This window comes from Phascolarctos cinereus, unplaced genomic scaffold, assembly GCF_003287225.1.
Source record: "Phascolarctos cinereus isolate Bilbo 61053 unplaced genomic scaffold, phaCin_HiC Scaffold_1;HRSCAF=81, whole genome shotgun sequence".
In the NCBI taxonomy this organism is placed as follows: domain Eukaryota; kingdom Metazoa; phylum Chordata; class Mammalia; order Diprotodontia; family Phascolarctidae; genus Phascolarctos; species Phascolarctos cinereus.
Window position 1 is genome coordinate 271,336,549 of NW_027555514.1, and position 12,479 is coordinate 271,349,027.

The following is a 12,479-nucleotide window of genomic DNA, read 5'->3' on the forward strand; positions in this document are numbered from 1 at the left end:
GAGGAAATTGGGGTTAAGTGACTTGCCCAGAGTCACACAGCTAGTAAGTGTCACGTGTCTGAGGCCGGATTTGAACTCAGGTCCTCCTGACTTCAGGGCCAGTGCTCTATCCACTGCACCACCTAGCTGCCCCCAATTAATTTTATTTTTGTCAGTTAACAAGCAGTTCCTTTCTTTTAACTTCCTACCCTACCCTCACTGGGAAGAAGAAAGTAAAACACAACCTTGACCAATATTCACAGTCAAACAAACACACGGCTGTTTTGTTGGTACAACTAGTTGAAACATTTTTTGGGGAAGAATTAACAAGCCCAGTTGAAGGGACCTATCAATTGTAGGTCATGGCCAAATTGTAAAAAATACCAAAATGAGAAAAGCACTTGCAAATAGAGGTTTGTTATACTTTACAAAAATAAGGAAACGTATTTTACAAAGACTGGTAAATAATTAATAAAAAATATTCCTGACTTTATAGAAGTTTGCCACTGGGTTCCTTTAAGAAGAATAACTCACACTTGTCTAATGATTTAAAGTTTGCAAAGGTTTATAATTAATTCGAAACACCTCTAAATGTCTTTGGAAAATTGATATTAGGCTTATTTTTTTTTTCTGATTAGTATTTAGCATAGAGAGAGGTAGTGGGAGGAGGTGGATTATAACCTGGCCTTAGTTTCAGAAGGTCCTGGGTTCTCACACATGACTTTCCATCTCCCTGAGCTGGGCATCATCACTGGCCTGGATCCAGTGCTCTCCCTTCTTCATCTCCACCTCCTGTCTTCCCTCGCTTCCTTCACGTCCTAGCTAAAATCTCACCTTCTACAAGAAACCTTTCCCAGGCTTCCTTGGTCTTAAAGACTTTTCTCTAGATACTACTCTTGAGTTTTTCTTCTACACATATCGTCTCCCCCATTAGACCGTGAACAGGGACCGTCTTTTGCCTTTCTTTGTATCCCCAGCACTTAGCACTGTGCGTGGCATATAGTTGGTGCTTAATAAATGCTCGTTGATTTACTGACTTATTAATTTAACCCTTCAGAATCCCAGCCAACTGGACCATTAAGTCTGCATTGGGAAGGGGAGCTTCCTCATAAGTTCTGGCAAAAGCAGAACTTAGGATCATAGGTTTAGAGCCAGAAGGGACCTTGGAGGCTAACTAGTCCAAGTGTCTCATTTTACAGAGGAGGAAACTGAGGCCCAGAGGGGGGAAGTGTCTTCCCCAAGAGCATCAAAGAGTCCCCCTTCCTTTTTTTCTAAATTTTACAGATGAGCGGTCAAATGGCTTGGCCAATGTCATACAAGTATTAACTGAAAGAGGTAGGATTTGAACCCAGGTCTTCTGGCCTCCAGAGCCAGGGGTCTTTCTATTGTACTGTATCCCCTTTTCCACCAAAGGAAGCTGCTGGTAGTGTAGAAGTGGCCCTGGCTTCTCAAAGGCTGGGTTCTCAAATAAACACAAACCATGACACATTCTCTCCAACTGGAACGGTATCAAATGAGATTGATTGTACATGCTGTCGGAGGACAGCCCTGCAAATTTTGCAGAATGTCGTCACCAAGGGGATGATTTTTTTTTGGTGAAAGTAACTCATAGAACCCAGAGGGAGTGAGACGTGTGAAGGTGGGCTCTCCCACCTGATGGTGTCATGCCCCTCAACTTCCTGAAAAATAGAAACACTTATCACACATCTGAAGGCATGGTCAGTGACACTTAAGGAACTTGCCACCAACATCCAGGAGGCTCGGATCACTGGTTCAGCATCACAAGTCTTGGTCTGGATTCTGACTCTGCCTTCCCTACTACTTTGTTGCTGTGGGCAAGTCACTCAACTTTCCCAGGTCTCAGCTTCTTCGCTTTTAAAATACTGGTGTGGGATGAGTGGGAAAAGCACTGGATGGGGCAAGATCTTGCCTCTCATGTTTACTATCGGTGTGACCTTAGGAAAGTTACAACCTCCCTGGGCTTCAGTGGCCTCATCTCCAAAATGAGGGGCTTGGACTGATTGGGCTCCAGAGCCATGAGAGCCTCTGATTTGTTTTGTAAACAGAAAAAGAACAAGGAGCAGAGCTTTATGTTCACATCAAAACAGAAAACAGATGACTGTATATATATCCCTGAAGGTCTGTTATGTACAGCTTTCCTTTTTTTAAGGCATATAATAAATTCAACATGTTATTTTCAACCATACTACTCATCTGTGTTTCCTTTTGAATGTTCTCCTGTTGCTTCTGGTATATTTTAATATTTCAAAGCTCCTTCCTTCCTTTTTTTCTCTTTATTTCCTCCTTCCTTTTATTCATTCTCCCTTTTTTCTTCTCTTTATCTTTTTCCTTTATTTCCTCTCTTTTTCTTTTTTCCTTTCTTCCACCTTCCTTTCTTCCACCTTCCTTCCTTCCTTCCTTCCTTCCTTCCTTCCTTCCTTCCTTCCTTCCTTCCTTCCTTCCTTCCTTCCTTCCTTTTCTTTCTTTCTTATCACTAAACCCCTCTCCTCTCCAAAATTCCCACCAATTGAGAAAAAAGACAAATCCCTTGTAAGAAATATGAAGTCATGTTAAGTAAGGCATTAAACTTGGAGTCAGGAAGACCTGCATTTGAATCATGCCTCAGACCCTTACTAGCTGTGTAACCCTGGGCAAATTTCTCTCAGCCTCAGTTTCCTTATCAATAAAATAGGGATAATAATAGCTCCTACCTCCCAGGATTGTTGTGCGAATAAAATGAGATGATGTTAGTGAAGTGCTTTGCAAATCTTAAAGCACTATATAAATGCAATTAATAGTAATAATTATTGCTATTATTAACTCAAAGCCAATCTACACATTGTTCACCTGGGCTTCTGATTCAATGAATTTCAACGCTTTTTCCGGCTCTTGGTTGTTGGTCACAATTCCTGCCCTCTGCTGGATAAACAGGAACATAACGTGTGGTCACTGGATGGGAAGACTGCATTTTGTCATTCTTAAAGCATGTATCCCAAGTAGCTGACCAGGCAGTCTTCCTCTTCACTTGTTCATCCATTAACCAGATTAACTATGTGTTGACAATTCATTTTGGTTCTAGAATGGTTACCATAACTGTTGCCTGGTTGTGGCTTATTTCTTCTTTCCCACACGCCTTCCTTGAAGAAGGAAAATATTTCTTTCCCAAGCTCAGCCCTTCTAAGGTTAGAGCACTCAGGCATTATTATATACAACAGTCTTTGCTAAGGAGGACTTATAAAGATTGGGTTCCTAGAGGCAATGTTTTACAGTGGAAAAAAAAAAGACCTAACTAGAATCAAGAACCTGGTTCTAATCTCATTTCTGAAACTTACTACCTGTGTGGCTTTGGGCAAGTCACTTACTATCTCTGGGACTCAGTTTCATTATCTCTAAAAAAGACCAACTGGTGGGCAGCTAGGTGCTGCAGTAGATAGAGCACCGGCCCTGAAGTCAGGAGGACCTGAGTTCAAATCTGGCCTCAGACCAAACACTTGACACTTATTAGCTGTGTGACCCTGGGCAAGTCACTTAACCTCAATTGCCTTAAAAAAAAAAAAGACCAGCTGAAAGCTTCATTTCTAGGTCCGGGATCCTTCAGTTTCCTTATTTGTAAAATAATGGAGTTGAGCTAATCTGAGGTTTCTTCCAGATCTAGATCCATGGTTTTTTAAGGATGTGTAAAGAAAGAACAGAAATGTGTAGAGGCAGCATGATGGCACAGTGGAAAGAGGGCCAATCTTGGAGTCAGAGTGATGGGGTATGGGCCGAAGCTGAGACCTTTGCCCTTCGCTGCAAAAGGAATTTGGCTTCCATTTGTCTATGGGCCTCAGAAAACCCTTAAACTTTTCCTTGTCTCCCTTATTTCCCTTTGGAAGCCCTAGCCCCATTTTTTGATCTTATGCAGATGCCTTTCAAACTTCTTCCTTCCAGCTCCCTTCATTATCTATTCCCATTGTCTGTTCAATCCCTCAGACCTTCTAATCTGAATTCTCACCTAGACCCTTTTCCCAGCCCCCTCCTCTGTCTATCTAAAGTTACTTTAGTGTATTTAAGATCCAGCCTGACCCCCATTCAAATGCTGAGACTCTCTCATGCCCAAAAGGCTGACATTCTCATGCCCATCCCTACGGGTGTTAAAATTTTCAGATTCTTTAACAGTCTGGCCTGTATGGTTTATCTTTAATAAACTTTTTCTCTGGCTGGAAGAAGATTTGGGTTGAATTCATTCGGGCAGGGCCTGAGTCGCGATCTTGGGGTTCCAGCACCCCTAAACCTCTAAACCTCATCAAGAGGACCTGAGTTCAAATCCTTGTTCTGTCATTTAGCTACCTTGTGTAGGTCACTGCACCATAGCTGGACCTCTGTTTCTTACTGGTAGATGAGAGAATTGGATTGTACGGCCACCAAGATCCCTTCTAGTTCTGAGATTTTCTGATCTGTAAAATGAGGGGGTTGGATTTTAGGTAGTGTGTGGGATGCCACTCAAATTAAAAATAAAACAAAACACAGAGGTGTCCAAGGAGAAACAGAGAGTTAATTTATTATCGATTATTATTATTATTATTTAAATCTCGAGATTTGGGTGTCCCTACATCCATGGGCTCTGATGAAGGGAGACAACCCACAGAGGTAGAAGTTAGTTTATATAACCCTGAAGGTTCAATTCCCCCTCCCTCACAGCTGTCCATTAACTCGGCTCACAATCTCACGCACCAGACTCTGACATGGAACAAAGGACATACATCTCTGTATTTCTTTGTTTGTTGAGATAATGTCAAAGAAGCAATAAAAAAGAAAAAATGTGCAGTTAGGAAGATAATTTACAATTGTTTTGGAAGGTCTCAGGGATTGAACAGATAATGCTGGGAACAGAAAGACATCTGAATAAGACCGTGTCAAAGGGAGATAAGGGGACTTGAACATTTAAGGGTTTTCCGGGCTTGGGACAAAAGGCGCATCTGGACAAGATCAGAAGGCAGGCCAGGGCTTAACAACTAGACAAATTTTAACTGCTAACATCTGGCACTAAAAAGAGAAGATCTTACAGTAATCTGTTCTTAACCCTATCCTACCTTCTGAACTCATTACCTTAATTACACTGAGAAGTCTTCACTGGGATATCCCATTCAGGTAGCCTTTGAGGTCCCTTCCAGCTCTGGATCTATAAGCCTATGCCTCATCATTGGACCTCAACCTTTTTTGGTAGAGGTCCCTGACTCCTCACTTCCCCTCCCTCCCCCCAATCTAGGCCAGTTTCACATCTCCTGAATCTGCCCCCTTCTCTCCTCTGACACTGCCCTGCGTGGTGTGGGTACTACTCACTTCACAAAAACAGGCTTTGAAAATTATGATGATAATGCTTTTAAAGGAGAACTGTGATTCTCTGGACCAATCCATTGTGTTTCAAATAGAGCTATTTGACTATGCTTTTAAATCCAAATCACTCTGGTTTTCACTGGATGGCCAATAATAGCTCCCTGCCCAAGCCTCTAAGGCCCTCATTGTTTAGATTTTGTTGGCTTAGACTGAGCATAAATAGCCTTTGTTTTCTGTTCTGGCCTGGAACTTTGAGGGTCTTCCTCTACCGGACTGATATTTTTGTGATGGTAAATTAAGCCATCTATATCTCAGTTCTCACCTAGCCCTTAGTCTCAGCTGAGGCCTGGGAAAGCCCACTGCATTCCTGGCCTTCACCAGTCATTGACTTTTGTCTTTGGACTCTGGAAAAAAGAATTGAGGCTGTTGACTCTAACAGCTCTGCCTCACTTTAATTCACTAGCAAGTCAAAACCTTCACCCTCTGATGTCATTGGTCCTCTTGTGGGGGATGGGCTATTGTAATAGCCTACTTGGGGGAGGCGGTGCCTGCCTCAAGTCTCTCTCTACTGCAGTCCATTCTCCATTCGGCCACTAATGTGATTTTCCTAAAGCTAGAGTCTGATCATATTTCCCCACTTAAAAAAACTCCAGCGGCTTCCTGTCCCCTCCAGGATCAAGGACAAAATGCTCTGCTGGGTGTTCAAAGCGCTTCATAACCTAGCCCCCTCTTTCGTCTTTTCACAACCTACTCCCCAACATGTGCTCTTTGATCCATGACACCGGCCTCCTGGCTGAATGAATTCAAGCCAAGCCTGCTTTCAGCCAAAGACGAGGTTTATTAGAACACCAAGAAGAGGTAGGCAAGATTTTAAGAATCTACCGTATTGGCCAGACTCTTAATGAATCTAAGCATTTGTATGGCTAATGCAAGTGGGCCACATTGAATCTGAGCACCTTAATGGAGGCCAAGAAGGATCTTATATACAAAAAGACTGTGAGAAGGTTCTGGGAGTGGCTGAGTAGTCTGGGGTGACTGGGAGCTAACAGAGAAGCCAGGGACCTAGACCACCTAGATAGAATTAAGGGTAGGAAGTGGCCAGGGACTAGAGAGGGGTAACTGACAATGAAAGTTGGGTGGGTCAGAATTGGGAGGTTGGGCCTACCCACAATGAAAGGCCAGTTGAGAGGATTACTGGGATGGGTAGATCTGCCTCTGGTGAACGCCAGAGACTTGACCATGTCGGGAAAGGAGAAGACCCAAGACAAATTGTTGGGGAGGGATTCCCACATCCTATATCCCGTCAGAACTAGGTTTGAAAGGCTTTGAATTGGGCCTTACCATGCTACCAGGTTAAGTAAGCAGGCAGGAATGCTTGCTTAGATATTAAGGAGAGAAAAAAAAACCACTTGGTAAGTAAAATTGTTTTTTGATTATCATTTTAAACTCATCAGGTACTGAAATCTGAAGATTTGCTCTTTCCACCTAGCCTTAGATATTTCTCTGTATTTTTAAAAATTGATTTCAAGATTCACAAAAATGTTTGTCATCAAATTGTTTGAGTATCTTTTTATTTAAAAAAGTGACCTCTTACAAGAATCTTACGGTAAAAATGTTTTTCCTTTTCAGGTGCAGCCACTATGTACACAAGATATAAAATTGTGGAGAAGCAAAATCAAACTTCTTATTTCAGTAGTCCGATTTTTAACCTGGTGTCATTAGTCCTTGGACTGGTGGGCTGTATTGGAATGGGCATTGTAGCCAATTTTCAGGTAGGGATAAGTTAGAAAAGAACAACAATCCATTGACATAATATAATATAATGTAGTATAATACAACATAAATATCTATATTTGGTTCAGTGTTTCTCTGTAAGAGACAGGTGGACAAAAGAAGGCTTGGTTAAAAGTCCAACAAAGGCCTGAAAAGATAACAGTGAGGGAAGTTTGGTCATGCCAATTATAGTTACCTTTCCCAGAGAAATGAACAGAAAGCCGTAGTAATTGGAGCTGGGAGGGACCTGCCTGGTCATCTGGTCATCTAGTTCAACCCTCTCATTTTACAGATGAGGAAACAGAGGCTCAGGTTGGTTAAGTGACTTGCTCCAGTAATAAGCATCAGAGGTTGAATCTGAACCCAAGCCCTCTTTCTTCAAGGCCAGTGCTCTTTTCCACTCTGAACACATTTGCTGCGTGAGTTTCTGGAAATGGCAAAGTTTTGCTTTTTGATAATAAATTATGTCTCTTGCATTTCTGGTGTTAGGTTTTCCTTGAAGTGCAGCTAGGTGTGACCTTAAAGGTCAATTCGCTTGGAACACTCTTTTAATGAATTTATTTTGAAATATAATCTTCATTAGGGGCAGCTAGGTGGCACAGTGGATAGAGCATCAGCCTTGGATTCAGGAGGACCTGAGTTCAAATCCAGCCTCAGACACATAACACTAGCTGTGTGACCCTGGGCAAGTCACTTAACCCCCATTGCCTAGCCAAAAAAAAGAAAGAAAAGATGACGTGCTAATTTCACTGATCACCCCAAAATTACCTTCTCACTTAACTACCAGAACAAAAAATGGAGTGAGAAAAGTTAGAAAGGATTGTGTGAAGAGAGGCAGTTTGTTATTTAGTTGTTTTACCTATCTCTCTTCGTGACCCCATTTGGGGTTTTCCTGGCAAAGATGCTATAATGGTTTGCTGTTTCCCTTTTCAGCTCATTTTACAAATGAGGAAACTGAGACAAGCAGGGGTTAAGTGAGTTGCCCAGGGTCACACAGTTAGGAAGTGTCTGAGGCCAGACTTGAACTCAGGGAGATGAGTCTTCCTGACTCCAGGCTGGCGCTCTGTGCACTATGGCAACACCTGCCTGCACATACAGGCAGTTTCGGGTTTAGGCCAGGGGTGGGGAACCTGCCGGGCCTCTAGGTCCTTGGGTGCAGCCTTGTGATGAAGTTTTACAGAACAAATCTTTTTATTAAGGGGATTTGTTCTGTGAAGTTTGGATTCAGTCAAAGAGCCGCACTTGAGGACCTAGAGGGTCACATGTGTCCTCAAGGTTGCAGGTTCCCCACTCCCATCCCAATTTAGGGTATCTTAAATTTCCTAGTGGTAAGCTGTACGAGTCTGAAAAGGAATTTTCCTGTTTACTCTTGGTGGGGGAAAGTAATGTATTAAGTAAATTTTTATTAGTGATCTTTCGACTGCCAATAATAACTATTATTTAAATAGCACTTTAAGGTTTGCATAGTGCTTCTTATAGCATCTGATTCTTACCACAAAGGGGCAGACAATGAATTTTTTTTTTTTAGATATTAGGGTTAATTTAATTCTTAATTTCAAAGATCTAAATGATACATGTTAACTAGATAAAATGTAAGATTTTGATCAAATGAGATTACATGGAAAGTGCTTTATAAATTCTGAGGCAATGCATAAATGCTAGCATTATTATCATCCCCTCTGTCATCATTGGTCCATACCTGCCACTTCCTGGGATAGGGTCCTCCCGTGTCAGGGAACTCTCTTCACCAATGCAGGTCAGCAACTGCTCGGTCATTAATAAGTCTTAGAAAGTTTCCTGGGGCACTGAGAGGAGGTGCCAGTAAGTGTCACAGGTGGGTCTTCCTGTTTGAGGGCCAGCGCTTTAGCTGCTACACTAAATGTGTCGCAGGCAGGTGGGACCAAGGATAGAGTGCTGGGCTTGGAGGCTGGAAGTCCCGAGTTCAAATTTGGATTCAGACATTTATCAGTCATGTGAACCTGGGCAAGTAACTTAATCTTTGCATGCCTCAGTTTCTCCATCTGTAAAGTGGGGATAATAATAGTACCTACTTCTTAGGGCTGTTGTGAGGATAAAATGAAATCATATTTGTAAGTGCTTTACACACTTTAAAGCGCTATGAAATGCTAGCTACTGTTATCATAACCTTTTGCTTCTTGTATAACAAAACATGTATATAACTTGGAGGAAGGGCTCCCTTCTTTTATTCTTGCTTCTTATCATGCATAGCACCAACTGCTTGCTAAATATTTGTTAGATCAAATGAAATTAAATTGGCATTAAACATGCAGCCTTATTACTATGTTTGTATTTGGTACCATATATTGTTTTAATATGAAATATTTTAAAGAGATAGATAAGAATATATAAGAGGATGAGAGGCAGCAGGGGCTGCCTTCAGAGTTAGGAAGATCAGAGTTCAAGCCCCCATCTGACCCATGCTGGCTGTGTGACCCAGGGTAAGTCACTTAACCCTTCAGTGTCCCAGGCACCTCTCTAAGACTGCATGATAGACCCACCTTGCATGGTAGAGGAACTTTCCTCATCTGGGAGTCCTCTGTTTCTCTTTTTGGAGGGAATTGTGGTTAAGTGACTCACCTAGGGTCACACAGCTACTAAGTGTCTGAGGGTGGATTTGAGCTCAGCTCCTCATGACTTCCAGGGCTGGTCCTCTATCTACTGTACCCCACCTAGCTGCCCTAAGTATTCTGTTCCAATAAACCCCAGGTCACAATCAAAACAAAATGCAAGAGGATTGATTGATTGCTATGAATTCTCATGTTCCTTATTCATTTGCTTCTCTAGAAATTAGAATATGATTGTCATTCTTCCTCCTCTTCCTCCTCCTCATTGTCATTGTAGCTAACCTTTATGTGGTGCCTTGAGGTTTTCCAAGAGCAATCTGTGGTTTTCTTTGACTCACTTTAATTCCCTCAACCTTGATTTACTGGATATCATTTCTGAGGGTGACCCCAGAAAACCATTAAGAGTGAACATTAGGGTCTCTCCCATGGTCTGAAATGAGGAAGAAAGGGGCCGTGCATTTGCTGAAAGGAAACCCACAGGCTGCCGCATTTCCAAACTCTTGTCAAGTGTCTTCAATCCCTCTCAGGCCACTTCAGAAAAACAATCCCAGAGCCAAAGCTGCAGTTTCACAGAGAGGTGCAGAGGTCCAGCCTGGCTCAGGGGTGCTCTGGACTCACTTCTATGGGATTTAGTAATGGGGCAGTAAACCCGGGGCATCTACACCTTCCAGATTTCCATCCCCAAGAAAACAAAGAGCAGGGGAGTGTTGTGACCAGCCCTGAGGTGTCAGCCTCTGCGTTCCAGATCTCACAGCGATGCCTGGCCAGAGGCAGAGTTAACTGACTCCTAGCACCATCCTAGGCTCTGGGGATCCAGTTAGAGATGAGGGTCCTAGAGATGAAGATAGTTTGTATCCTATGGGACTCTGTGTGCTGGTGCTCCTACTGGTACGGGTGCCATTGATTTATCAACATCTGATTGAAGTTACTTTAAAGAGTCACTCAAAAAAAATTTTTGGGGGGTGTTGAATGACAGCCTTGCCACTTATTACCAGTGTGACTCTGGGCAAATTACTTAATTTCTCTGGACCTCAGTTTCCTAAATCTGTAACGTAAAGGGATTAGACTAGATTAGACTAAAAACCTTTCTGCTCTAAATCTGTGGTTTTGTTGCTACGGGCAAATCTTCATAAAGTCAAATCCTACCTTTGACATTTTCTACCCTTGTGACCCTGGACAAGTCATGTACTGCTGTAGGCCTCAGTTTCCTCATTTGGAAAGGGAGGTGGTCAGATTTGATTTGATTCAACAGGCATTTCATAGACTTAGATTTGGAGCTGGAAGGGACCTCAGAGGTTTCTAGTCCAGCGCCCTCCTCCCCAGAAGAGGAAACTGAGGCCCACAGAAATCAGGGGACTTGCCTAAGGTCACACAGTTTCAGAGGCAGCATTTGAACCCAAGTCCTCTGTTTCTGCTTTTTCTTTTTTAACCTGAGTTCATACACTTCTGTCCATGTTTTTCTGAAGCCCACCTTCATCATTTCTTATAGTGGAAAAACATCCCTTCTAGCTTTGATTTCTTTCAGGTATATGTCTGGGCAATCTTTGTTTTTTAACATTAAAACAGATTTTATTGATTTATCTTGTTTTTATGTTGTGTAGGTTTCTCCCTATATCCCACTCCCCCTTTCAGAGAAACATCTCTTATAACAAATAATTATTTTCTTATTTAATCTTTTTTCAATGAATGAAAATCCACTGTCTTCATTCCTCTTCCCACTCCTTTGAAAAAGAAAAAGAAAACCCTTGTAAATAATATGTTTGCTCATGCAAAACGAAGTTCATGAATTGGCCATGTCCCATGGGGCATCTATATGTATACACATACATGCAGTACACACACGCTTTTATACACGTGTGTACATACACACATATATATGCATATTGACATATACATATATCTACGTACACATCGATAAGTCACTTATGTTCTCTGGGCCTCAGTTTCCTTGACTGTAAAATGGGAAGAGCATAGGTCTACCAGGTCTTTAAGGCTCCTTCCAGTTCTCAATTTATGATGGGCAAGTCAATTCACCTCTCTGGGCCTCAGTTTCCTCATTTGAAAAATGGATGGGTATTAGACTACATGTACTTTTAAGATCCCTTCTCTCAGCCTGTGAGCCCATGGTACCATATTGGATGAAAAGCACACTGAAAATCTGAGAGCCCTGTGGAAGTTACTGTTTTAGCAAAGAGCCATTGTCCAAGCCTTTCGTGAGTTCCCTTTCTCTTGGAAGGTAAAGCTCTGTCTGCTCACAGCAGCTGGTCATTCGCTGTCTCCTGGGCTGTGACCCCTGTGCTGATTTTCTTCTCTCACCAGGAGTTGACTGTTCCTGTGGTCCATGATGGAGGGGCCCTGTTGGCTTTTGTGTGTGGTGTCATGTACACACTCCTTCAGTCCGTCATCTCTTACAAGTCATGTCCGCAGTGGAACAGACCCTTGACCTGCCACATAAGGATGGCTATCTCTGCCGTGTCCTGTGCTGCTGTCATTCCCAGTATCCTTTTGGCTTACAGCAGTCTGTCTTGACACAGAACAAAAACAGAATCACTGGGTCGCTGTCAACCCTTCTAACTTTATAAAGGAGAGAAAAATGCGGGTTGGAGGTGTTGGAATGTAGAGAAAGCCCTGGTTCTGGGATTGGAAGACCCAGGTCCTGATCCCAGCTGTGACGCTTGCTGCCAGTGTACTCATGGGCATATCACTTCCCCTCCCTGGCCTCGGTGTTCTCATCTGTAAAATGAGAGGGTTGGTCTAGGTAACCTCTGAGGGTCTGTTCTAGCTCCTATTCCATGATCTACCCTTGACCCTTGCTATCTGTGTGAC

General features: G+C 42.6%; 1 protein-coding gene across 2 annotated transcripts in view; it reads left to right on the forward strand.

Moving 5' to 3' along the window:
* DRAM1 (DNA damage regulated autophagy modulator 1) overlaps nucleotides 1-12,479 on the forward strand; it is a 46,009-nt gene that overhangs the window by 18,402 nt on the left and 15,128 nt on the right. For both annotated transcript variants that reach the window (XM_020982348.2, XM_020982347.2), the window contains 2 exons: nucleotides 6,925-7,067; nucleotides 11,973-12,150. In XM_020982348.2, the coding sequence (XP_020838007.1) occupies nucleotides 6,925-7,067; nucleotides 11,973-12,150 (321 nt within the window). The remainder of the gene's footprint in view (nucleotides 1-6,924; nucleotides 7,068-11,972; nucleotides 12,151-12,479) is intronic.